Here is a 25,082-nt window from a genome sequence, read left to right as displayed (position 1 = left end):
CTGAAATCTTGGTCTCTGTGCCCAGCATATAAACTTTTCCATCAGAGATTCCAAGGAAGTATATTTTATTAGCCTATGAGTTGGTAAACTTAAGTTCTATGATCTTGTAACTCACCAAGTTATACTGATGTTTAGTCTAAAAAAATGATTTAATGTTTTATCATTTCTGATTTTTTCACCAATTTTAACAAATAGTGGAAAAGAACTTTCAGAAGAGTACATTGACTATGGTAGTTTATGAAATAATGTTCTTGAATTTATGAGAACCTAATTTTGAGATGATTAGCTTTGTTAGAAAGGAAATGAACATAAAGTCTTTGTGCTGTTTCCTCACCTCACACAAAATTTTGTACTCATTTTCTCTTTTTCTCCAGAGATAAGGGTTAGCTTAATAGTATTTCTTAAAATTTTTACTTTTTTAAGTAAGTCCTACAGGTTCTGAATAATTTTAAAAGCTATACAAAAGAGAGAATTCTTAAGTACTATCTAATAATTGAAATGAATTAATTATATCTTGGGGATAAATGATGATTGGGAACATACCTCAGTGCCAATGACCATATTCCTCAGTTTATAATGGTTAATTTGTTAATTCTGATTTATTCACTAGATATTAATTGGGGAGTAAAAGATGTTTTAAAGAAAATATGCAGTAAGAATTATTGAAATAAAAGATACCAAAAATGAAAAGCTTCAATAAATTACCATTGTGATGTTTCTTATATTAAAAAATGTATCACAAATTAATGTGTTTTATCAACTAATAATGTCAACATAGGCAAAATGAAATAGGCAGGCTAGATATATATTGTAATTCAAGCTGGTCACAGTACAATGTATAATGCTTTTTTCTAAGTTTGACCTCTGGATGCTTTGACTTGCTTCCTTGTTGAATTTCTTTTCCCTTTACCTATGACCATTCTATTTATCCCTAAAGTCCCAGCTCACTGCTATAGACCTTACTGATTTCCCTTCTCAGAGCTTTTCAAACACATTAAAGATGAACTCCAAAATGTTATAAAATTGTTTTTACTGATTGCTATTATTTCATCTGTGTTGGTTTTAGCACTTAAGCTAGATTATAAATTTCCTGATACAGGAGACTGTACCTTATCCTTCTGTGACACCCAGTGTGTGGCCAACCATGTAGGAAGTGTTTAATAAATAAACACACACTGATACATTATAATGTTTTTTTAAACTTTAGACTTTTTGTTATAAAGATAATACAAATGTAAACATTTTAGAAAATTATTTTCCTCTGGATATGTGCATATTTTTACATGGTATATGTCAACTATAATCCCATGACCCAAAGATAACTGATAATCTTTTGGAGTATAACCTTCCAAGCTTTTTCTCCTCCACATTAAAAAATGTAAACATATTTAATACAAAAATTATATACACACACACACTGTATAGTACGTTTTAAACTTGTTGCATTTGTTATATTCCTATGTCAATATAATTACCTTTAAATTGTTTGTATAGCCATTCTTTCTTTTTTTCTTCTTTTGGAAATATAAGTGACTTTGTACCCATTATTTCTAGAGTTTCAGCTTCTTGCTGTCTCATTTTTATATAATGGGAAAACACTGGTTGAAAAAGGAATGGAATTCACATTTATTGAGCCTTTAATATATACAAGGTGTACTGCCTCTTTATTACTCCTGAAAGGAAAGGAGCGACACACAACAGCAATTTACCGGAGAGTTCCGCTTTATTAGGGAAAGGTGCTGGGATATATAGGATGGGGCATAGGGTGATTGTGGTGTTACTTCTACGGGGCTGGTGGCTGTTGGCTAGGTGCTGGGATTGGGAGGGGGGCGAGAGGTGATTGGGCTTCAGGTGGCGCCGGCGGGAACCGAGGACCCCGAAAAGAAGCCGGAAGTTCGCCATCTTACTGGTGGGGACCCTTCATTCCCCCCTTTCTCCTCTATGGGTTTGTGGGCGTTGCTTTCTTTCTGACTGCTTCCTGCTGAACAGGGGCGGAGAAGGGAGTGAGGGTTTGAGGATTGGGAGGAAAGGGTTGACAGGACTCCCCACAGTAAGGATGAGTAGATGTGGACTTCTTCAGGTTGGAAATCAATGAAGGTTCCCTGTAACCATAGGTTGAGGACCTGTTGATTCCAATGGTGCCAAGAGGATATGGGTGTCAGGAGCCAGGCGTCTGCGGCCATTGTTTCCAGGAACAGTTTCCAGCGGAGAGAGGGGTCCATCTCAGCATGTGGTGAGGAGGTCACGTGAGGGTGAGGGGTCTTCCGTGGCCAGAAGCTGGTAGTTCCTGAGTAAAAGCTGGTTGAAAGCTTGATTAGAGATTTTCCCGACTTGGGATTTGATGAACTTTATTATACAGGGTAAGAAGAGACAGACAAGAAGAATGACTATTATGGGGCCTGCAATGGGCCAGAGCCAGGTGAGGAGGGGGTTTGTTAGTATTGACGAGAATGGGTTGGAATTGGAAGCAGAGTGGAGGCTGGAGGCAAGGTCAGTGAGTTTGGTGATGTCAGTTTCTACAATGCTGGATTCGTTGATGTAATAGCAGCACTCTTCCTGGAGGAAGACGCAGGTGCCACCCTTCTCGGCTGTAAGCAGATCTAGGGCCCGCCGGTTTTGAAGGGTGACTTTAGCTAGCGAAGTGACTTGTCTTTGGAGAGAGGCTAGGGAATCGGCAGTGGATGCCAGGGCTCCCTCAAGTTTGGCGTCGAGATCTCTAACTGCCCATAGAGAGTGACCCAAGGCTCCTCCTGAAAACCCCACCCCAATGGCTGAGGTGATTAAAGAGATACCGACCATGATGGGAAGGAAAGCAGCCCTTTTTGTGCGCGAGTGCAAGGGAGGTTGGAGCTCAAGGAATTCTGCCATGCTGTAAAGTGTAAGCTGTGGGATTAGGGTGACGAGAATGCAGGGTGTATCGGAATTGAGAGGCAGTGAGTTGAAAAGGCTGCCATTACACCAAAAGAAGTGTCCCGGTTGTGTAAAAGTCTTGGAGCCGGAGGTAGGGGTGTAGATAGAGAGGCAGTGAAGTGCACTGGAGGGGGGTGGAGTTGGGCCTACACAGTGGTGGATGGTGAGATTATCTGGGTATTCTGGCTCCCATAGGGGTATGTCTGCCAGGGGACGGAGGGGTTGTCCTTCTGCATGGAAGGAGTAGTTGGAAATATTAAGGGGCACGGCGGCCAGCAGTGGGCGCTGTAGTGATGCGCACAAGAAACAATTGGCGGTGTTGAGGGTGTGGTTGAGAAAGATGGTGGTGTCTTGAATGAGCTGTAACCAAGAGTAGGAGGAATAAGATGAAGAGGCGCCGTCAAGAGTTTGGATAATGACCTTTTCGGAATGTCTGATATCTGATGCAACTTGAGAGATCTGGGAGCGAGAGGGAACATACTCTCGAGAGATATGAAGGGTACCGTGGGGGGTCGAGGACCCCTTGTAGTAAACTGAGGCTGTTACTCCAGCAGCCCATCGAGAGTCCCAGGGATCTGGGATTGATAAGGAGAATGAGCCGTTGGGATATTTCATGAAACGGTTGGAGGAGTAATACTGTGGGTACTGGAAGTCACCCATGTAGTGAATGGTGCAAGACCAGTAGGGGCATCCCCCGTAGGTGTCTGGCCATCGCCTGCAATAGGCTTGTCTTTGGTCATAGAGGAAGCAGAGGTAGGGAGAATAAAGGTAGCTGTAAATGAATACTTCAGTGGAGGGAGGAAAGTGGAGGTACAAAGGCTCAGAGCAGCCTTTCAGAGGGCAGTCTGATGTGGCAATGAGGGCAGTAACTTTTGTTTGATGCTGTGTGTAAGTCTGCTTGACTTTGAATCGCCATACAAAGGAGGATGGGGCGGCAGGGAAGACAATAGGAATGAGGGAAAAAAGCGAGAGAGCAGTAAAGGAGGAAAAAGTCATGATTCAGGTATGGATGGCAAAGAGGGTGCACGGGAGATGCGGAGCTTCAAGGGATCAGAGGGATGAGGCGTGGTAGAGTAGACAGCGTCTTGGGCTGTGTCCGAAGGACTCTGGATTGTGACTGATGGGTCTTGGGTGTCCAGAGAAGGTGAGTCTTGGGTATTTGGTTTCAACCTGGAGATATGAATCCAAGGGGTGACAGAGTTATCAGGCAGTGAGAGCTTGGCAGCCGAGGGGGTGCAGAGAATAACTGGGTGTGGACCTTCCCATTTCGGGGTGAGAGAGGGCTGATCCTCTGGTGGCTTATAAAACACTAGTTGGCCGGGCTGTAAGACAGGAGGATTTTGGGAGGCGGATGGATCAGGAAGGAGCCAATCTTGATATTTCCACAATTCAGTGCGGAGGAGAGAGAGTAGTGGAAGGGCTATATTGGGAGGAATTGGTCCTTTGTGGGAAGGGAGCCCCGGGGGTAGAATCGGGCGGCCGTACATGATCTCAAAGGGTGACAAGAAGGAAGGTTTTTTTGGGAGAGCTCGAATGCGGAGTAGAGCTAAGGGAAGTAAGCGAACCCAGTCAAGGTGTAGTTCTAGAGATAGTTTGGTCAGGATGTCTTTTAGAGTCCTATTGGCTCTTTCTACTTTTCCTGAAGCTTGTGGTCGATAAGGACAATGTAAATGCCAGGGGAGCGAGAGCGACTTGGAGAGGTTCTGGATAATTTGGGCAGTAAACTCAGGGCCGTTATCTGATTGGAGGGAAGTGGGCATCCCGAACCTAGGAAAGATCTGGGTGAGGAGGATAGAGGCAACTACGGATGCTCGTTTGTTAGTGGTGGGGAAAGCTTCAACCCATCCTGAAAATGTATCTACTAGCACGAGTAGGTATCTGGTACGTCGTACAGGGGGCATGTTAGTGAAGTCTATTTGCCAATCTGCAGCGGGGACATTACCCCTTGCTTGATGAGCCGGGAAGGGTCGGGCTTTGAGGGGGGTATTAGGGTTAGTGCGTTGGCAGATGGTGCACTTGCAGGTTATTTGGTTAAGTAGGGTTTTGTCTTCAGGAGAGAGAGGAAAAAAAGATTGTAAAAAATGGATTAAGGATTGGGGGCTGGGGTGGAACAGGTCATGTAAGAGGCGGAAGAGAGACTCTTTGTCCTGAGAGCAGAGGGCATCTTGTGATAAGGCTAAAACTGCAAGGGCAGACGGATTGTTGCCTGGTGCGTTTTCTGATAGGGCAACTGACCGGGCTACTCTGTCGGCCTTGTTGTTACCTCTTGCAATGGGGGAGTCATCTTTTTGATGTGATTTGCAGTGGACTATGCCTAGTCGGTGTGGGAGTTGTGAAGCCTCTAAAAGTTTAGTAATTAAGGCTGAATTAGTTATGGAATTCCCTTTTGTGGTGAGGAGGCCTCGTTCTTTCCATACTGCCGCGTGGGACAAGAGAATGTGGAATACGTACTTGGAGTCAGTGTACAATGTGAGAGACGTGTCCCGGGCCAGAGTGCAAGCTCTGGTGGCTGCAATGAGTTCAGCCTGCTGATTGGTTGTACCAGGGGGTAGGGCTCGTGCTTCAATGACATCTTCGAGGGAGACTACTGCATATCCTGAGTAGTGGATGCCCTCATGTTTAAAGGAGGACCCATCAGTAAACCAGATGAGGTCGGAGTGTGAGAGGGCTCCTTCGGAGATCGTGGAGTGGCATGGAAGGAAGTTGTGAAGGGCTTCTAGGCAATCATGCGAGGGAGTATGAGGAGAGCAGGGTAGAGGAAGAAGAGTGGCCGGATTTAGGGGCGGGCAGGGGAGGAAAGAAATGTTTGGATTTTGGAGGAAAGAGGACAGTAAGGTGAGGAGTCTGGAGGGGGGGAGAGTCTGTAAACTTTTGTAGGTTAAGAGATCTTTTAGGTGATGTGGGGACAGAATGGTAAGTGGCGCTCCGAATGTTAGTTTATGAGCTTCTTTCTGCAAGAGCTGTCCAGCGGCTAATGCCTGTAGGCAGGGGGCCCATCCCCGAACTGTGGGGTCTAAGTGCTTGGAGAGATAAGCTACTGGGGCAAAGGATGGGCCATAATATTGGCCTAGGACTCCTAGAGCTTGACTGGACCTCTCATGAATGTATAATGAGAAGGGTTTTGACAAATCAGGGAGATGGAGAGCTGGAGCTTTTACAAGGGCTTGACGGAGCTTAATGAAGGAGTGTCGGGGTGAGGATGATAATGGTTCTTCAGGGGGGCCCTTGCTGAGGTCGTATAGGGGTCTTGCCAACAGGGAGAAGTTAGGGATCCACGCTCTAAAATACCCAGCCAAGCCTAGAAAGGAAAGGATTTCTGTCTTGGTTTTGGGAATGGGCAGGTCAGAGAGGAGTCGTTTTCTGTCTAAGGTAATGGACTTTCTTTGCTGAGACAGAAGGAATCCAAGGTAAGTGACAGAAGGGGAAGAGATTTGAGCTTTGGCAGGGGATACTCGGTAACCTCTGGAAGCTAGAAGGTTAAGTAGAGACGCAGTGTCAAGTTGAGACTGTTCCCACGAGGGACTGCAGAGCAGAAGATCATCTACATATTGTAATAAAGTGGACTCGGGGTGATCATGGTGAAACTGTTTGAGGTCTTGAGCTAGGACTTGTCCAAAAATATGGGGACTATCTCGGAAGCCTTGTGGTAAAACTGTCCAAGTAAGCTGAACAGAATGTCTGGTGTATGGGTCCGTCCAGGTGAAGGCAAAAAAATCTTGGGAGGAGGGGTCTAGGGGAATAGAAAAAAATGCGTCCTTGAGATCTAGGACTGAGAAGTGGGATGCAGAAGCAGGGATCTGCGATAAAAGGGTGTATGGATTTGGAACTAAGGGATGGATAGGGACAACGGCTATGTTGATGAGGCGAAGGTCTTGGACAAGGCGGAAAGATCCGTTGTTTTTTTTTTTTTTTTTTTTTTTTTTTTTCCTTTACTGAAAAAATTTATTATCAGTAAATTGAATAAATAAACTCACATGAAACAAACCTTGATACAAAAATTAATTGCAATTTTTTTTTTTTTTTTTTTTTGAGAGGGCATCTCTCATATTTATTGATCAAATGGTTGTTAACAACAATAAAATTCAGTATAGGGGGGTCAATGCTCATTGTACAATCATTAATCCATCTCAAGCCTAATTCTCGTCAGTCTCCAATCTTCTGAAGCATAACGAACAAGTTCTTACATGGTGAACGAATTCTTACAGAGTGAATAAATTCTTACATGGTGAACAGTACAAGGGCAGTCATCACAGAAACTTTCGGTTTTGATCATGCAATATGACCTATAAACCATCAGGTCAAATATGAATATTCATTTGATTTTTGTACTTGATTTATATGTTGATCCCACATTTCTCCTATTATTATTATTATTTTTATTTTTAATAAAATGCTGAAGTGGTAGGTAGATGCAAGATAAAGGTAGAAAACATAGTTTAGTGCTGTAAGAAGGCAAATGTAGATGATCAGATGATCAGGTGTGTGCCTATGGACTAAGTATTAATCCAGGCTAGACAAGGGCAGCAAGACATCCACGAGATCCGTTGTTTTTTTTTAACAGCTAATATGGGGGTATTAAATGGGGAGTGAGTGGGTCTGAGGTAGTTTTTGTTTAAGAGATCTTGAATGATGGGTTGGAGGCCTATGAGGGCTGAAGTGGTTAGGGGGTATTGGGCCTGACAGATATACTGAGAGGGGTCACGTAATTTGATAGAGGCAGGGGGACATAGGGCCATGGAGGGGCTTGTAATGTCCCAAACTTTGGGATTTACAGGGTGTATAAGGGCAGAACTGGAGCTTTCATTGGGTAGAGGGGGGCTGTCGGCTATGAGGGCCATCAGAAAGGGAGTACTGGGGGCTGTGGGATTGGATATAGTTATGGAAACGTGGAGGAGGGAAAGGATGTCCCGTCCTAGTAAGGGGATGGGACACTGGGGCATAACTAGGAAGGAGTGGGAGAAAGGTATGGGACTGTCTAGGATTGTGCATAAAAGGGGGGGGGGTTTTAATGGGAAAATCTGTTTACCTCCTACCCCGACTATAGGAGTAATGGCTGGCGTGGTAGGGCCCCGGTATTCTCGCAAGACTGAGAAGGTGGCTCCTGTATCTAGGAGGAAGGAGATGGGGCGACCGTCTACTGTTAAAGTAACCCTGGGCTCCTGTTTGGTGATGGAAATGGTCGGGCGAGAAGCCCCCGGGCCCCGTCAATCTTCTTCTGCCAGCCCCACTACGGTGGGCTTAGGATGGGGGTTGTTCGTCCAGCCTCCCCTTCGGGTGGTTGGGCAATCAGACCCCCAGTGGCCCTTTTTGTGGCATCTGGGGCATGGGGTGGTAGGAGATCTGGGGGAGGGGCACGCCCTTGACCAATGTCCCTCTTTTCCGCACTTGAAACAAGCTCCTTGGGGGGGCTTGTCTGTAGAGGGGCGCCCAGGTTGTGGTTTTATCAGCTGGGCCAACATCTGGAAATTGGCCTGATCAGCTTTTTGTTTACGGCGTTCTTTCTCCTCCTCCCGGTTATGGAAGACTTTAAAGGCCACTGTTAGGATCTCAGTCTGTGGGGTAGCGGGGCCCTGTTCTAACTTTTTGAGTTTAGCTTTAATGTCGGGGTAGCTTTGAGCTAGGAAGTATGTCATAAGGACCTGTCTTCCTTCAGGTGTTTCTGGGTCCAGGCTGGTATACTGTAATAGGGCTTGAGTGAGTCTATCTAAGAACTCGGAGGGGGTTTCATCTCTCTTTTGAATTATGTCTTGGAGCTTTTGAAAATTGACTACTTTATGAGCTGCCTTTTTTAGACCTGCTATTAAGCAGGAGGCAAAAATATCTCGAGAGTGGAGACCCACAGTGGTGTTATAATCCCAGTGTGGGTCTTGTTCGGGGACAGCAGTGGGACCAGGGGGACAGGTGGGGTCAGTCCTGTGGGTTTCGGTAGCATGCATTTGGGCGAAGTCCCAAGCTCGTCTACGCTCTTCAGGGAGGAGAGTATTGGCCAGGAGCATGAATATGTCATGATGCGTGAGGCTGTAAGACTGGAGGGTCCATTGAAACTCCCTGATGTAGGTCGTGGGATCAGTGGAAAAGGAACCTAGGCGTTTCTCTAGTTGGGCTAAATCTCCTAAGGAGAAGGGGACGTGAACACGCAAGATGCCTTCGGATCCTGCTACTTCCCGGAGCGGGGCGATAATTTTGGGAGGCCCTCGGGACCGAGTCTGAGGGGGACTGAAGGGTTCTGGCTCAGTCTGTGCAGGGGAAACAGGTAATGGGGGCAAAGCCGCGATAATTTTGGGAGGCTCTCGGGACCGAATCTGAGGGGGCAAAAATGGACGAGGCTCTTGGAACTTAGTTAGAGGGGTCTGAAAGGCTCAGGCTTGATTTGCGGGAGGGGGGAAGGTGAGGGGGACAGAGGAGGAGGTGGTGAGGTGCAGGAGGAGATGGTGGAGGAGGGGGAAGGGAGAGGATGGGAGGCTTCTGCGGGGGTGGAGGCGGCGGCGGCGGTAGAGGAAGGGGGAGGGGCTGTTGTAGGAGAAGAAGGGGAAGGGAGAGGATGGGAAGCTTCTGAGGGGGGGAAAGCGGCAGCGGCGGGGGCGGTAGAGGAAGGGGGAGAGGCTGTTGTAGAAGGAGAAGGGGAAGGGAGAGGATGGGAAGCTTCTGCCGCGGGGAAAGCGGCAGCGGTGCCGGCGGTAGAGGAAGGGGGAGAGGCTGTTGTAGAAGGAGAAGGGGAAGGGAGAGGATGGGAAGCTTCTGCTGCGGGGGAAGCGGCAGCGGTGGCGGCGGTAGAGGAAGGGGGGGTGCTGTTGTAGGAGAAGAAGGGGAAGGGAGAGGACGGGAGGCTTCTGCCATGGGGAAAGAGGCGGCAGTGGCGGCGGAGGGTGGAGGGGTTGTAGGAGGGGGAGGGGCTGAAGGGGGAAGTCTGTATGGCGGAGGCTCGTCGGCCGGGTCAAAGGTAATTGAAGAGGGACTGGGAGTGTGTGGAGGGGAGGGAGACGGCTTGCAGGCTAGGAGAACTTGGGGCGGGGAGCAGGTGGTGCAGAGGCTGGGATTTTGAGCTAGGAGGCGAAAAGCTTCGATATAGGGAATCTCCTTCCATTTTTTCAGGCGCTGGCAGTAGTTAAAGAGATTGCGAGTGATGTTAGGATCAAGAGTTCCCCCTGCGGGCCATTGGTTGTTATTGTCTAGGGGGTATGTCGGCCAATCTTGGGAGCAATATTTACGGAGAAGTTTTGGTTTTATATCAGGCGTCAGGGAGAGGGTAGCCAGATGCTTAAGCAGGCATTCAAGAGGTGAACTTTCAGGGAGGGATGAGGAGGCTCCCATGGCTAAAGGACAGAGAAGGAGACAAACAGGGGAAGACGAACGGGGATCCTCGGACTGGAGGCAGACCACAAGGAGACAAAATGGCTAAAGGACAGAGAAGGAGACAAACAGGGGAAGACGAACGGGGATCCTCGGACTGGAGGCAGACCACAAGGAGACAAAGGGCGTCCCCGATGATCCTTGGTGGTCTGCGGAAACTCGTATACGAGTCGGAATTTCTTGGGAAGTGTGGGTCGTCACCCAAACTTCCCTAAGAAGGCAGAGTGCCGGAGTCACGAGGTACCTAGCGCTAGGCGTTTTCGGCGGGCCGAACAGGTTTCGGCGGACGGAACAGAAGGAGGAGGGAGCGGGAAAAGGAGCGTTCTCATCCGCAAAGGAGTCACCTCATTTATGGCTGTTGGGGGGGGGGCTGAGAGTCTGCTGCAGCTGTGAAGGCCTGAGGTGGGGGTTTATGGCTTTTGGAGGAGGGGCCTGAGGGTCCGCTGCAGCCGTGAGGGCCTGAGGCAGGGATTTATGGCTGTCGGGGGAGGGGCCTGAGGGTCCGCCGCAGCCGTGAAGGCCTGAGGCGGGGAGCGTTCCCTCCTCGTCCCCGAGCGTCAGGGCCTTGCCGGACGATCACGGTCAATGGCACTGCGATAGCTCAGGGAAGAGTGGCCCACCCCGGGGGGGGGTGGGGGTGGGGAGGGGGGACTTACCTAAAGGCCAGAGAGGAGTGGTGAGTGTGATGAGCCAGCGCCGGAAAAAGAGGACGAGGGCAAGCTGCTGCTGGTGTTGGGGGAAGACGGGGCCCAGTTGGGGTGTCCCGTCTCCCGGGTTTCGGCACCAATGAAAGGAAAGGAGCGACACACAACAGCAATTTACCGGAGAGTTCCGCTTTATTAGGGAAAGGTGCTGGGATATATAGGATGGGGCATAGGGTGATTGTGGTGTTACTTCTACGGGGCTGGTGGCTGTTGGCTAGGTGCTGGGATTGGGAGGGGGGCGAGAGGTGATTGGGCTTCAGGTGGCGCCGGCGGGAACCGAGGACCCCGAAAAGAAGCCGGAAGTTCGCCATCTTACTGGTGGGGACCCTTCAACTCCCCATTCCTTTCTCCCATCCCCAGCTCCTAATCTTAATAAATGTCATTATCATCAATCCAGGTATTCAGACAAAAAACGTAAGAGTCATCCCTTATCCTCCTTTTCTTTCATCCTTCACCTTAGAGCCATCAGCAAGTCCTCTCAACTCTACCTCCAAAATAAATCCTCAGTTAACTATTTTTGTCTTGACTGTTACCACTCTACCATGTTTCTTACCTGAACTATCGGATTTCTAACCAGTCTTCCTATTTCTGCTTTTGCCTTCTTAAAAGCTGTTCTCCATTCAGCATCAGAGTGATCTTTTCAAAACAGGATTGAGATGACCCTCCCCGCTTAAAACCCTTCAACAGATTCCCATGGCATTTATTATAAAAATCCAAACTCCTTACTTTGGCCTCAAGGCCGTCGATATTCCAGCCCCTACTTACCTCTCCAGTTCTGCTGTAGTTTTCCACTAGCTACTTAGGTTTCATGTGTCTGGCTGTTTTTCTGTTTCTTAAAATATACCAAACTTTTTCATGCCTTAACCTCTTTGCATTTGTCTGTCTTCCTGTCTGGAATGTTCTACCCTTAGATTTTCAAGAGTCTAGTTGTTTATTGTCTTGAAGATACCAGTTCAAGCATCACCTTTTCGTAGAGGCCTGCTTTGGCCTCCTCGGCTCTATTACTCCACTCCCCAGTCACTTTCCATCTCTTCTTTTTTTTTTTTTTTTGATCTCCATTAGACTTAACACAAGCAAATTATTTTCCTCATTTGTTTATTTGTCTTTTCATTTGGTCTCCCCCACCAAAATGTATGCTTCATAAGAGCAGAGGCTTTGTCACCACTGTGGACTTAGTGCTTGGTACCTGGTGGACACCTAGTAAATATGTGTTACATTTAGAAACAAGTTTACATATCATTAGCCATTTTGTATAGTTTATATGCCAACATGTAACCTCTCTCAATCTCCATTTGCTTGTCTATAAAATGAGAAAATTGAATTAGATATTTTCTAAGGTCTCTTTTAGCTTTTAACAGAGCAGTCTCTGGACTCACACCTTAGTTCTATAATTTAGGACAAGGGTGACTTTGGGTAAATGACTTAACCTCTTGCTATATAAGTTTTTTTCTCAATGGATAGAGCATGGTAATATTACCTACTTCAAAGGGTTGTTGGAAGTGTTTAATAAGATACTAGGAAGAGTATAGATCTTTGTCTCTGGTTTGCTGCTAAATCTCTATCACTTGGAACAATGCTGACACATATAGGTGCTCAGTAAAGGTTTTATTTGCTTTAATTTTTATTACGGAAATTCTCAAACACATAGAAAATTAAAATGAGTAGTATAATTAGCCCCATTACACTTTACCCAGCTTTAAACATTATCAGCATTGTGTCAGTCTTTTAAAAATCTAAATCCCTGGTTTTATTTTTTAGGGGGAAGCATTTTAAAGCAAACCCCAAACACCATATTTTACCTGTAAATATTTTAGTGTGCATTGCTAACAGATAAGGGCTTTCTTTACATTACCAATATTCCCTTATAATATTTAACAAAACTAATTATAATTTTGAGTAATTCCATAATATCATGTAATATCTAACTTATTTATTTTTCTAAATTATCTCAAACAAGTTTTGATTTATTCAGATCAGAGTTCAGACAAGGTCCACACATTTCATTTGGCTGATATTTCTTACATTCTTCTGTAGCAGTCTGCCTTTTGGGGATGGTAGAGAAACTGGGTCCTCTGGGCATTCTGGATTTGGCTGATTAATTCCCATATTATTATTTGACTTGTACCTCTATTCTCCATAGTTTCTATAAAGTCATAATTAGATCTAGAGACTTAATTAGATTTACACTCACATTTTAAAGTAAGACTATTTAAAAGATTGTACTGTTCTTCCTATTGTGTCCCATCAAGAGAAACTGAATTTCTGGTTGTTCTATTTTTAGTAATGTTAAGATTTATTTGTGGGTTTGGGAAAGTGCCAGCCTTTCACTTAATGGTTTTAGTATCTTTTGATGATTATTGCCTAAGTACATTCTTTCAGTAGGAATTGCGGAAAAGTAATTTGCTCTTTATTGTTCCTTCTGCATTTGTTTGAAATTCATCTGTAAAATAGAACATCAACTATAGTTTGATAGAGAAGACAGTAACTTTAGTTGTTTCTTCTTATTTTTAAAATTTTCAGAATTGTAGATTAATACCCTAGCATTGTTCAGTTGTGACTGATTAAAAAAATTATCATCATGAGTTCATGGATTTTTGTGCATTGATGAGTTACTAAATCAACTGTGATTTTTCTTTGATTCTGTTAGTCTTCTACAGATTCTTTACTTTTTAACACAAGATGAACAGGCTCATTTTGTACATTTTTCTGACCCAGACATAGAATGTCATTCCTCTAAGGAGTACTGGTTTCCTTTACTGAGAAATACTATTTAATAAATTTTGTATTGTATAAATGAATTATTAACACTGATACGATTCTTAGAACAGTATCTAGTATACAGAGTATATGTTAGCTGTTATTATTTTCTCTTATGTTCTCATATTAATTAGTCTCAAGCAGTGATTCTCAAAGTAATTCCTGGGCCAGAAGTATCAGTGTCACTGGGGAAGCTGTTAGAAATATAAATTCTGAGACCCACCTCACTCCTACTGAATCAGAAACCCTAGTGGTAAGACCCAGAAATCTGTTTCAACAAGCCCTGCATGATTTTGATGCACACTGAAGTCTGAGAACCATGGGTCAGGCCAGAAAGTTCCAGCTGATCTGGTGAGGACAGGCCACAGACACACTGATTGTTTCCGTAGGGTGTTTGTGTGGCACCCTAACACCTAGCAGTCTTGTCATTTTCTAATATTTTTAAATCTTACTTTATGAAATATGAGAATTAATGAAGCACTTATCAACTATAATAATCTATTTATGAAATAAGCATTATATTTACCTAGCCTTTTAAGGATATAGAGCATTTGAACCCATATATATATTTCAGTTTCACACATTTTATATCCTGAAATAGCTATGACGGTCTTTCCCAACTTGTGTTCCATAGGGCACTAAGTCCTCTAAATGTTCTGTAATAAAGAGGGTTCATTAGCCCAATAAGTTTGACTGATATTTTATATCTTTTTCACTTGGCATTACACAAACAATGTTCACATATCAAAGTGAAAAGTCCTGCAGTTAACAAACCTTTTTAACATGGCTTTATTTGAGTAGGAGACACTTTTGATAAGCAATATCTATTAGCTTCCAGCAGAAAAGAACCTTGAAAAATGCTGTTTTGTGAGTATATTTTAAAAAATACAGTTTATGTACTATGTGCTCCTTAAAAAGGAAGCTTTCTGGGTGAATATATAGTAAACCTACAAATAAATTTGCCTTACCTTTGCGATACTGTAGAGTCCAGGAGCTATTGCAGGGGAAAATACTAGGAAATTCTCTTTACTAGAGGTAAACTTAATTCTGAAGGCCAGTGGCCTGATTTGTTCAAAGGCTTGTTATCCTAAAAGGTATATTTCTTGTGTAGTTGTTATTTTCCAGACCAATGCAAGAATAAACTAGGTTTTATCATGTGAACATGTCAACATGATTAAGAGATTCTTTGGCAAGAAATGAAGAAGCTTTTCAGGGGGAATTGTAGACCTTACAGAATTTTGCAACTACTTAAACTCCTTTATTTCCAATTTTGGAAAATTTTTAAATATTTAAATTGCTTACTGAGGCAACTCTTATATAATAGCACACACTGAAATCAATTACTTATACTTCAAAAAGGGGAAGTTTTACTTGCCTAATTCCTTTTATCCTCCCTTTAAAACTGAGTTTTAAAGAAATTTTGTAGGAAGAGTTTTAGTATGAGACAGTATTGTTGAAAATGAATGCAACACAGAGATGTTATCGGATGAAACAAGTCTTTTTGTGGGTATATAGAAGGGACAGGAACCAAGTATCAAGAGTGCAATAAAGATGAGGCTGAAGTATTCAACAAGAGTGTTAGTGTAACTTCCTAAAGATTGTGCCATCTCGTATATGCAGTTATACCATAAAATCAATAATCTGTTAAGTTTTATCATTTTTTTTCTGAAGATGTGTTTAAAGGGCAATAGCACTTCTGGGGTAGATTGATGTGGTAGTATTAATTTATCCCATTATTATTGCAGTGCCCAGACTATGATCTACATAAAATATAAGCTACATAGAAGCTGAGAATCCCACTAGCACATGTAGCCTATAGAAATAATATTTATAGAAAAAAGTCTATAAATGGGCAAGCTGTGGCATGTGTTTATGATATGTATAAGACATAAGGTGACCTTACAAGTCAATGTGAGACAATTAAGTAAAAGGTGAGATAAGTTTGTATCTTTAATGGTACCTACTAAAACCAAAGGAATAATCTTAGGTTAGAAGAAGGAAACTTGCAAATATTGTTCAATGAGATAAAATATGTGGAAATGTTTTATGCTATAAAATATAAATTTTAAAGCATTATTATAACATCTATTATATTTATAGCCTGTTTTAAATTCCCTTATTTTTAAGTTTCTCACATCTTTTCAATATGAGATAATTTAATCATTGGAAACCACAAACCAAATAAAACCAGTATCATTAGATATTTATTGCAAAGAAGAGATACTTTAGCAGCTATAGAGAAGATGCAGTATTTCTTTACATAATAATTATTGTTAGAAGAATTTGGCCAGAAATACCATGTTACTATCTCCTAGAACAAACATTATTTTAACCAACAGTTTTTGGGCTTAAAAAATGTTTTTTATCATAGTATATTTTGCCTTGAAATAAGGAATATGAATTTTCTCTAAACTTGGAACATTGTACTCTTGTAGGAGAGCTATTGGAATGAAGAATAACAGCATCTTGTGATTTCTAGCACATTTATGAAGTAAAAGTCAACATCTGTAATAAAGTAATGTAAATAAAAGTGGAATTGTTTTTACTTAATACTGGTTTATATCGTATCAGACATTTTTTTCTTTCTTGTTACTAACTGTTCCATTTAATGAATGTTTAATTAAAGAATAGCTTTAAGAAATGACCAGGGCATTCTATTTCGTGTTTTGATCAAAGTAGGTTAATAGTCATTTATTTGAAATGGTTGTCTGCTTACTCAAGCTGACTTCTAATGGTACTCTGGGGCATTTATCACAATCTCATAAAATGGATAGTTTTGTCTCTTTCAGGAATTTTAGTCATTCTGTTGTCACTTCAAATTCATTAGTAATCCATGAAGAAAATGATTCATTAAGTGTCGAAATCTTCAGTAAATTCATATTCATCACATTTTTATTATTTTTAAGGATTCCAGAAACCAACCAACCTAATTTTAGCTTTTGCTTTGTAACAAATGAAAATCTTTCAAGAGCATATGGACCTTATCACACATAAAAAGTAAACAGATAGCTCCCTTTGGATATGTGCATTCCATACACATCTAATATTTGGTTATATTTCACTATGCTAGAAAGTGTATGGGCTCCAAAGGAGATAGAAAATACAGTTCTTGGCCTCCAAGAGTTGAGGCGTGGGGAATGACTTTCCTTGGTAAAATACCCAGAAAACTATTCCAAGAAAATTCATTCCTGCATGTATGCTGTGAATAAATATTAAGTAAGTGTCTTGTTTAGGAACTGGGAAGATCAGTGAACAAAACTGAAATCCTTATCTTCATGGGGCATATTCTAGTGGAAGAGACAGACAAACCAAAAAACAAGATAAGTGAAATGGATAATATGTTGGGTGGTAACAAGTGCCATGGAAAAAAAGTAAAGCATGGAAGGGGGATAGGGAGTGTTAGGGCATTACAGGTTCAAGTAGTAATCCCAGCAAAGACTGAGCAGAGAAATCTCTTGAATTACTTGACCTAACAAAGACGAGGGAATTAGTCATTAGAATATGCGTGGGAAGAGTATTATTCCCGGCAAAGGAATGGCAAACAAGTGCTAAGACCCTTAGCTGGAGCATGCCCAGCATGTCTGAGTAGCAGCAAGGAAGCAAAGTGAGGCTAAAGAGGAATAGCGGAGACTGAGGGAGGCTGTTAAAATAAACCAGACAAGTGATGATGGTGGCTCCCGGTATTGTGGTAGCAGTGCAGGTGGTGAGAAATCAGGATATGCTGACAGTTTAGATACAGGCTATGAATTAGAAGGGAATCAGGGTTTTTGATTTACCCAATGAAGGGATAGGGTTTCCATTAATTGAGTTAGAGAATTAAATGAGTTAGTTGGGGAGACAGAGGGGAGCTATGTTTTAGACATGTTTGCAATACTGTTAGTCATCTAAGTGGAGATGTTAAACAGGCAGCTGAATGTGGCATTTGGGGCAGAGGCTTGGCAGGTGAAATAGTTAATTTTTCTGTTAGCAAGTGTGATATGTTTGTGAGTTATGCTAGGCATTAAGGTAAGAGAAAAATCAGTAAAGGAAAGGCTTCAGGAAGAAAGATAAATTTTAAGCTGGACCTTAGATTAGTAGAAAGGAAAGGGAAGAGGATTCCAGTTAAGGAAAATGTCCTAGCATTTAGAAATAAATCTGAATGCTTTGTTTACTACCTTGCCTGTTTTGGTTTTTTTTCCTACTCAAAACTTTAATAATGCATCATATAGTTTATGGAACAGTAGGTGCACAGGAAACACTCATAAAAGACAATAATACTTTTAAAAGTTTATTTCATTAACTAGTATTTAGTAGTATCAACTAACAAAAAACTTAGATTTTTTAAAATTCTACATGTTTTTATTGTGCTAAGATATACATGACATAAAACTTAACCATTTAGCCATTTTCAAGTGTACAGTTCAGTGGCATTAAGTACATTCTGAAACCTAGTTTTGTGTATAAAAAATATTTTCTATTCTCAGAAAATTAATATTGTTGCTCATGAGCAAAAGGAATTTAGAGCTGATTTGGTTTTACTTCTAAGAGCATTGAGCAAGCTTAGAATCCTAAATGATTATCACTTTTGTTTGAAAGATTGGGACAAGCAGAAAAAGAAATGAAAATCAGTGCCTTACTTCAAAAAAGATTTTTTACTTTCTTGAAAACTGGCTTTTCATTTGAGTGTCATTTTTAGTTCTTTGGGTCGCTATTTAAAATAATTTGAGTGTGTCTTATTTATCTTTGATTACTGGAAGCTCACACGAAAACCAAATGTGCAGATTAGGTTGTGGTATGCATCTGGAGCTTAAGGAGCTTTTCACAAATGTAATACGTATGCCCTACTTCCTAATTTCTTTGCCTACTTGCTTCTTAGATTTATTTTTAGTTTGAGTTTTTAAAGTGATATTAAAATTACATTTTGTGATTAGTTGTGGAATTTGTATATTACATGAAAGTGTGTGATATGTCTGTCTTTTGTGAGAACCTGAAAATTCTGTTAATTACAGTGTCTCTTTTTCTAGGGAACAAAGAAAGAAGAGACTGAAGGTGAAGTGGAAGTGCCTGATTTAATTCAGCCTGCAGAAGTGTTTGCTCCCAAAAGCCTGGTGTTGGTATCCAGATTAGATTATCCAGAAATTTTTAGGGTAAAGAACACATAGTTGTCATTATTGATTTGTATTACTATATAAATCTGTTTCAAATGAACCATGGTAATAAGTTCCTTTGTATTTAAAATATCTTTAAGTTAGTCTAGGAATTCATCAATAAAATAAAACTGGTATGAACAGAATAAGTATATTCACACTGGATGAAATTTGAGTAATTTAAGGTGACTATTTAAACTACCAAAGATGTAGGTCTTGAAATAGGTTCCAGTTTACTGACTCTGTAATTTATGACTCCTAAAGAAATCATTTGATCACCTGTAGCAAATTTAAAATGCATTACTAATATAACAAGTTTCGGCATTTTTATTCATCTTCTTTTGAGGAGTCTAGATTCAGGTAAATAGGATTGGTATTTGTGATTTCAAACAGTTCTGTTCATACTACTGTCAACATAGCTTTAAAATACTGTTTACTTCTGGGTATTTTCTTTTTCTAGATACTAAACATTTTCAAATGTAAGAAAAATTTTTAATTTTTTCATAAATATATTTAAACATTGAAGAAAGAGGGCTCTTTTTTTTATTTTAGTCACTACCTTTAGTAATAGTAAAGTTGACCATTCTCCAAAACAACAGATCTTCTTTGGAAAGTATAAATTATACCTTAAAATTTCCCAAGGATTTGGAAAATTAATGCATAATTTCTGGAAAACTTTTCTGTATTTTTGAGACTACATATACTTGGTGTCAAGACTTCAGTGACATGGGAAACTCCTAACAAATACTAATTTTTCAGAGTCACAAATTTTAATAACCTGAAAAATTCTGAATATTGCATTTTGTCTTCCATTTTGCCATCTGCCTTCTGAGCTTAAAGTGTTAGTCATGGCTTGATGTATTTTGCTATCTTTTGTAATATTTCATGTAAGTTAAATTCTGTAGAATACATGTTCTGAATTTGTAAGAATCATAAAGTAAGATAAAATTTCTATGTTTTTATCTTGAAATTTGGAGTTTTGCAAAGTAAGTGGAAATAAAAACACTTTTAGGCCCTGCAGATTTGCTTGAGTCATTATCTGAGCACAAACACCTGTTTTACAAATTATGAACTTCTGCTTTTTATAAGTTCATCTCAAAAGCTCATTTAGAGCTTCTGGTTTGGGAGGAAAATTTAATAAACTTAATAACATTTGCTGCTTAAAATTTATTCTGTGATCATGGTAGGATATACTTCACTAGGTTCAAAGAGAAATTTTCCTAGGAGCAGATGTCACAACAGTTTATTTTTTAATACTACCTTTTTCTATGGCAAAACAACATGCATCTTCTCTTTGCAGGCTTGTCTGGGTTTGATCTACACTGTATATGTGGACAGTCTGAATATCTCCTTGGAAAATCTCATTGCAAACTTGTGTGCATGCCTTGTCCCAGCAGCTGGAGGGTCTCAGGTAAATAGAATAAAAGGGGAGATGAAGAGGGCCTGTTCCTCTTCTCCTCTCCTCCACTTACTTTAAGAAGAAAAGCATAAAAAAGAATTCTTTAAATACTTTCAATTTGAAGAATATCTTAGTTTCATTAAGCATTGTCCCTATGGTCGGCTTTGTAGAGACCCAAGATTCCATTCTTTTCTTAGGTCATGAGGTTAATTTTAACACAGGGCTCAACTTTCGCATAGCATACTTAGAAGTCATATTTTTTGTAACCTGAACTCTCATTTACATGTTCTTGGAAATACACTTTTTAGTCAATTTTCTACCTTTCTTGTTCCTCTATAGAGTTACACCTAAAATTGTTAACTTAAAGGAAGAAATTTTTGAGTAATAAAAATTAGGAGAAAACATTAAGAAAACACTGAAAACAATTCTTTATAACATTATAACTACTTCTGAATAGATTCATTATTCATTTCTCTGGAAATGTAACAGCAATTACACATGGTCCTAAAGCACATGGTGTGTTGTGTGTAATCATTAATAGAATACCTCGTATTTAAGCTTTGAAAGAAGAGGGCTTATTTTTCTTATTTCAGTTTGCTACCATTAGTAATTTGATGATAGTCCAAAATTACAAATCTTCTTTAGGGAATATAATCTATATCTTAAAATTTCCCAAGGATTTTTTCATAGATCAAGCCTTAAATAAGGATATTAAACTCTTTTATGAAATAAGACTTTTTCAAAGTGGTAATGTATTTTTTATCCTCTTTATGTCTTTAGATTTTCATATAAAAATGAGATGAAAAAGTAAGAACCTCAGTTTCTATGGCTTAATATCTTTTTTTAATTGTATACTTGACACATAATCTTATATTAGTTTTAAGTATACAAAACAGCAGTTTGATAGTTACCCACGTTATTAAATCCTCACTTTAACTACTGCCGTTACTATCTGTCTGCATAGAAAATGCTACAAAATCACTGGCTATATTCTCCATGCTGTACCTCTGTGACCAACTTACATTATGATTGAAAATTTTTGTGCCCCTTTATCCCCCAAACCCTCTCTACCGACCCACCCACCGACCCCAAACCCTTCCCCGTGGTAACCACCAATCACTCTTCAGTGTCCATGAGTCTGCAACTATTTTATTCATTTAGTTTTGTTTTGTTTTTATATTCCACAAATAAGTGAAATCATTTGGTATTTGTCTTTCCCTGCCTGGCTTATTTCACTTAGCATAATACCTCCTAGGTCCATACATGTTGTTGCAAATAACAGAATTTCTTTCTTTTTTGTGGCTGAATAATATTCTACTGTATATGTGTACCTCATCTTCTTTTTCCATTCATTTATTGATGGCCACTTTGGTTGCTTCTATATCTTGGCTATTGTAAATAATGCAGCAATAAATATAGGGATACATGTATCTTTTTGAATCAAGGATTTTATTTTCTTTGGGTAAATTCCTAGAAGTGGAATTACTGGGTCATGTGGTATTTCTAGTTTTAGTTTTTTTGAGGAGCCTCCATATTGCTATCCACAGTGGCTGTACCAATTTACATTCCTACCAACAGTGTAGGGGGATTGCGTTTTCTCCACATCCTTGCCAACATACTTGTTATTTCTTGTTTTTTGGATAGTGGCCATTCTAACTGGTGTGCGGTGACATCTCATTGTGCTTTTGACTTGTATTTCCCTGACGACTAGTGATGTGAACATCTTTTAATATGCCTGTTGACCTACTGTATTTCTTCTTTAGAGAAATGTCAGTTCAGGTCCTCCATCCATTATTTAATCAGGTTGTTTGCTTTTTTTGATGTTGAGTCATATGAGTCCTTATATATTTTGCATGTTAACCCCTTATTGGATATATCATTGGCAAATATATTCTCCCATGCTGTAGTATGCCTTTTTGTTCTTCTGATGGTGTCCTTTGCTGTACAGAGGCTTTTTAATTTGATGTAGTACCACTTGTTCATTTTTTTTTATCATTTCCCTTATCCTGGGGAGATGTGTCCAGAAAAAAGAATGCTGAAGCTTATGTTCAAGAGATTTTTGCCTATCTTTTCTTCTAAGAGTTTTATGGTTTTATGTCTTACATTCAGGTCTTTTATCCATTTTCAGTTTACTTTTATATATGAAGTTAGACAGTAATCCAGTTTTGTTCTCCTGCATGTAGCTGTCCAATCTTTCCAACATCATTTATTGAAGAGACTGTCTATTCCCCATTGTATTTTCATGGCTCCTTTATCATATATTAATTGACAGTATATGTGTGTGTTTGTCTCTGGGTTTTCTATTGTATTCCATTAAACTATGGATCTCTTCTTATGCCAGTACCATACTGTTTTGATTACTACAGTTTTTTAAATAGCTTGAAATCAGGGAGCGTAATTCCCCCAGCTTTGTTCCTCTTTCCAAAGATTGCTTTGGCTATTTGGAGTCTTTTGTAGTTCTGTATGAATTACAAGATTATTTGTTCTAGTTTATTGAAAAATACTGTTGGTATTTTGATAGGGATTGCATTGAATCTGTAAATTGCATTGGGCAGTATTGCCATTTTGACAATATTAATTCTTCCTATCCATGAGCATGCTATAGATTTCCATTTATTGGCATCTTCTTTAATTTCTCTCATGAGTGTCTTACAGTTTTCAGGTACAGGTCTTTCACCTCCTTGGTTAGGTTTATTCCTAGGAATTTTATTCTTTCTGATGCAATTGTGAATAGAATTATTTTATTGAATTCTCTTTCTGCTAGTTTTTTGTTAGTATATAGGAACATAACAGATTTCTGTGTTTTCATTCTGTATCCTGCAACCTTGCTGAATCTAGTTATTAGTTCTAACAGTTTTGTAGTTGAGTCTTTAGGGTTTTCTATGTATATAATTTCATGCCATTTGCAAATAGTAACAGTTTAACTTCTTCCTTGCCAATTTGGATGCCTTTTATCTCTTTGCATTATCTGATTGTTGTAGCTAGGACTTCCAGTACTATTTTGAACAAAATTGGTGAGAATGATATCCTTGTCTTTTTCCTGGTCTTAGAGGAAAAGCTTTCAGCTCTTTGCCATTGAGTATGACATTAGCTGTGGGTTTGTCTTATATGGCCTTTATTATGTAAAGATATATGCCCATATACCTTATACCTCTATACCAATTTTGTTGAGAGATTTTATCATGAATGGGTGTTGAATTTGGTGAAATGCTTTTACAGCATCTATTAGATGATCATATGGTTTTTATCCTTCCTTTTGTTATTGTGGTGTATGACCAGATCCTATTTATGGATATTGTAACACCTTGGTAAGCCTGGAATAAATCCCACTTGGTCCTAGTGAATGATCCTCTTGATGTCTTTTTGAATTCAGTCTCACAATATTTTGTTGAGGATTTTTGCATCTAGGTTCATCAGGGGTACTGGTCTGTAATTATCATTTTTTACAATGTCTTTGTCTGGTTTTGGTATTAGAGTGATGCTGGTCTCAGAATGAGTTTGCAAGTATTCCCTCTTCTAGTTTTTGGAATACTTTAAGAAGGATGGGTAATAGCACTTCTTTAAATGGTTGGTAGAATTCAGTTGTGAAGTCTTCTGGTCCTGGAATTTTGTTTCTTGGGAGTATTTTGTTTACCAATTCAATTTCATTACTGGTAATTGGTTTGTTCAGATTTTCTGCTTCTTCCTGGGTCAGTCTTGGAAGGTTATACTTTTCTAAGAATTTGTGCATTTCTTCTAGGTTATCCCACTTATTTGCATATAATTTTTTATAGAATTCTATAATACTTCTTTGTATTTCTGTGGTGTCATTTATGACTGTTCCTTTTTGATTTCTGATTTTGGTTTTCTCCTCTTTTTTTCTTGATATGTCTGGCTAGGGGTTTGTCTGTTTTGTTATCTTCTCAAAGAACTAGCTCTTGGTTTCATTTTTTTCCTATCATTTTATTCTTCTCTGTTTTATTTATTTCTGCTCTGATCTTTATTATGTCCCTCCTCCTAACTTTGGGTTTCATTTCTTCTTTTTCTAGTTTCTTTAATTGTAAGTTTAGACTGTTTTTTGGGGATTGTTCTGTTTCCTGAGGCAGGCCTCTATTGCTATGTACATCCCTCTTTGGACTACTTTTGCAATGTCCCACAAATTTTGAACTGTTGTATTTTTGCCTTAATTTGTCTTCATGTATTCCTTGATTTCTACCTTGATTTATTCATTGATCCATTGTTTATTTAGAAGCATGTTGTTTAGCCACCATGTGTTTGTGGGTTTTTTGTTTTCTTCATGTAATTTATTTCCAATTTCAAAACACTGTGGTCCAAGAAGTTTTTTTATATAATTTCAGTCTTTTTGAATTTATTGAGGTTTTTTTTTTTGTGGCCTAGTATCTGATCTGTTCTGGAGAACATTCCATATGTACTTCAGAAAAATGTGTATTGTATTTCTTTTGGATGGAGTGTTGTGTATTTATCTGTTAAGTCTATCTGATCTAATGTATTTTTTCAGTGCCTCTGTTTCATTATTCATTTTCTGTCTGGGTGATCTCTCCATTGATGTAAGTGGAGTGTTAAAGTCCCCTAATATGTTTGAGTTGCCATCTGATTCTTTAGTTCTGTTAGTATTTGTTTTACATATTTAAGTGCTCCTATATTGGGCACATAAATGTTTATAATAGTTATATCCTCTTGTTGGACTGATTCCTTTATCATTATGTAATGTCCTTTTTTGTCTCTTGTTATTTTCTTTGTTTTGCTGTTCTATTACTTAATATTTCTAGGGCCCCATGCTCTTCTTTAAACCCTAAAACTGACTGGTTGATCATTTACTTTGTTTATTCTTATGTA

At 40.0% G+C, this 25,082-nt stretch overlaps 1 protein-coding gene across 4 annotated transcripts in view; it reads left to right on the top strand.

Annotated features, from left to right (window-relative positions):
* Positions 1-25,082, top strand: part of SBF2 (SET binding factor 2) — a 555,796-nt gene that overhangs the window by 272,506 nt on the left and 258,208 nt on the right. For all 4 annotated transcript variants that reach the window (XM_037026339.2, XM_037026341.2, XM_037026338.2 and 1 more), the window contains 2 exons: positions 18,725-18,847; positions 20,148-20,258. In XM_037026339.2, the coding sequence (XP_036882234.2) occupies positions 18,725-18,847; positions 20,148-20,258 (234 nt within the window). The remainder of the gene's footprint in view (positions 1-18,724; positions 18,848-20,147; positions 20,259-25,082) is intronic.

The sequence above is a fragment of the Manis javanica genome, chromosome 11 (assembly GCF_040802235.1).
Source record: "Manis javanica isolate MJ-LG chromosome 11, MJ_LKY, whole genome shotgun sequence".
Classification (NCBI taxonomy): Eukaryota; Metazoa; Chordata; class Mammalia; order Pholidota; family Manidae; genus Manis; species Manis javanica.
The sequence above is the reverse complement of the archived record's forward strand: the minus strand, read 5'-3'. Positions and strand labels throughout refer to the sequence as shown.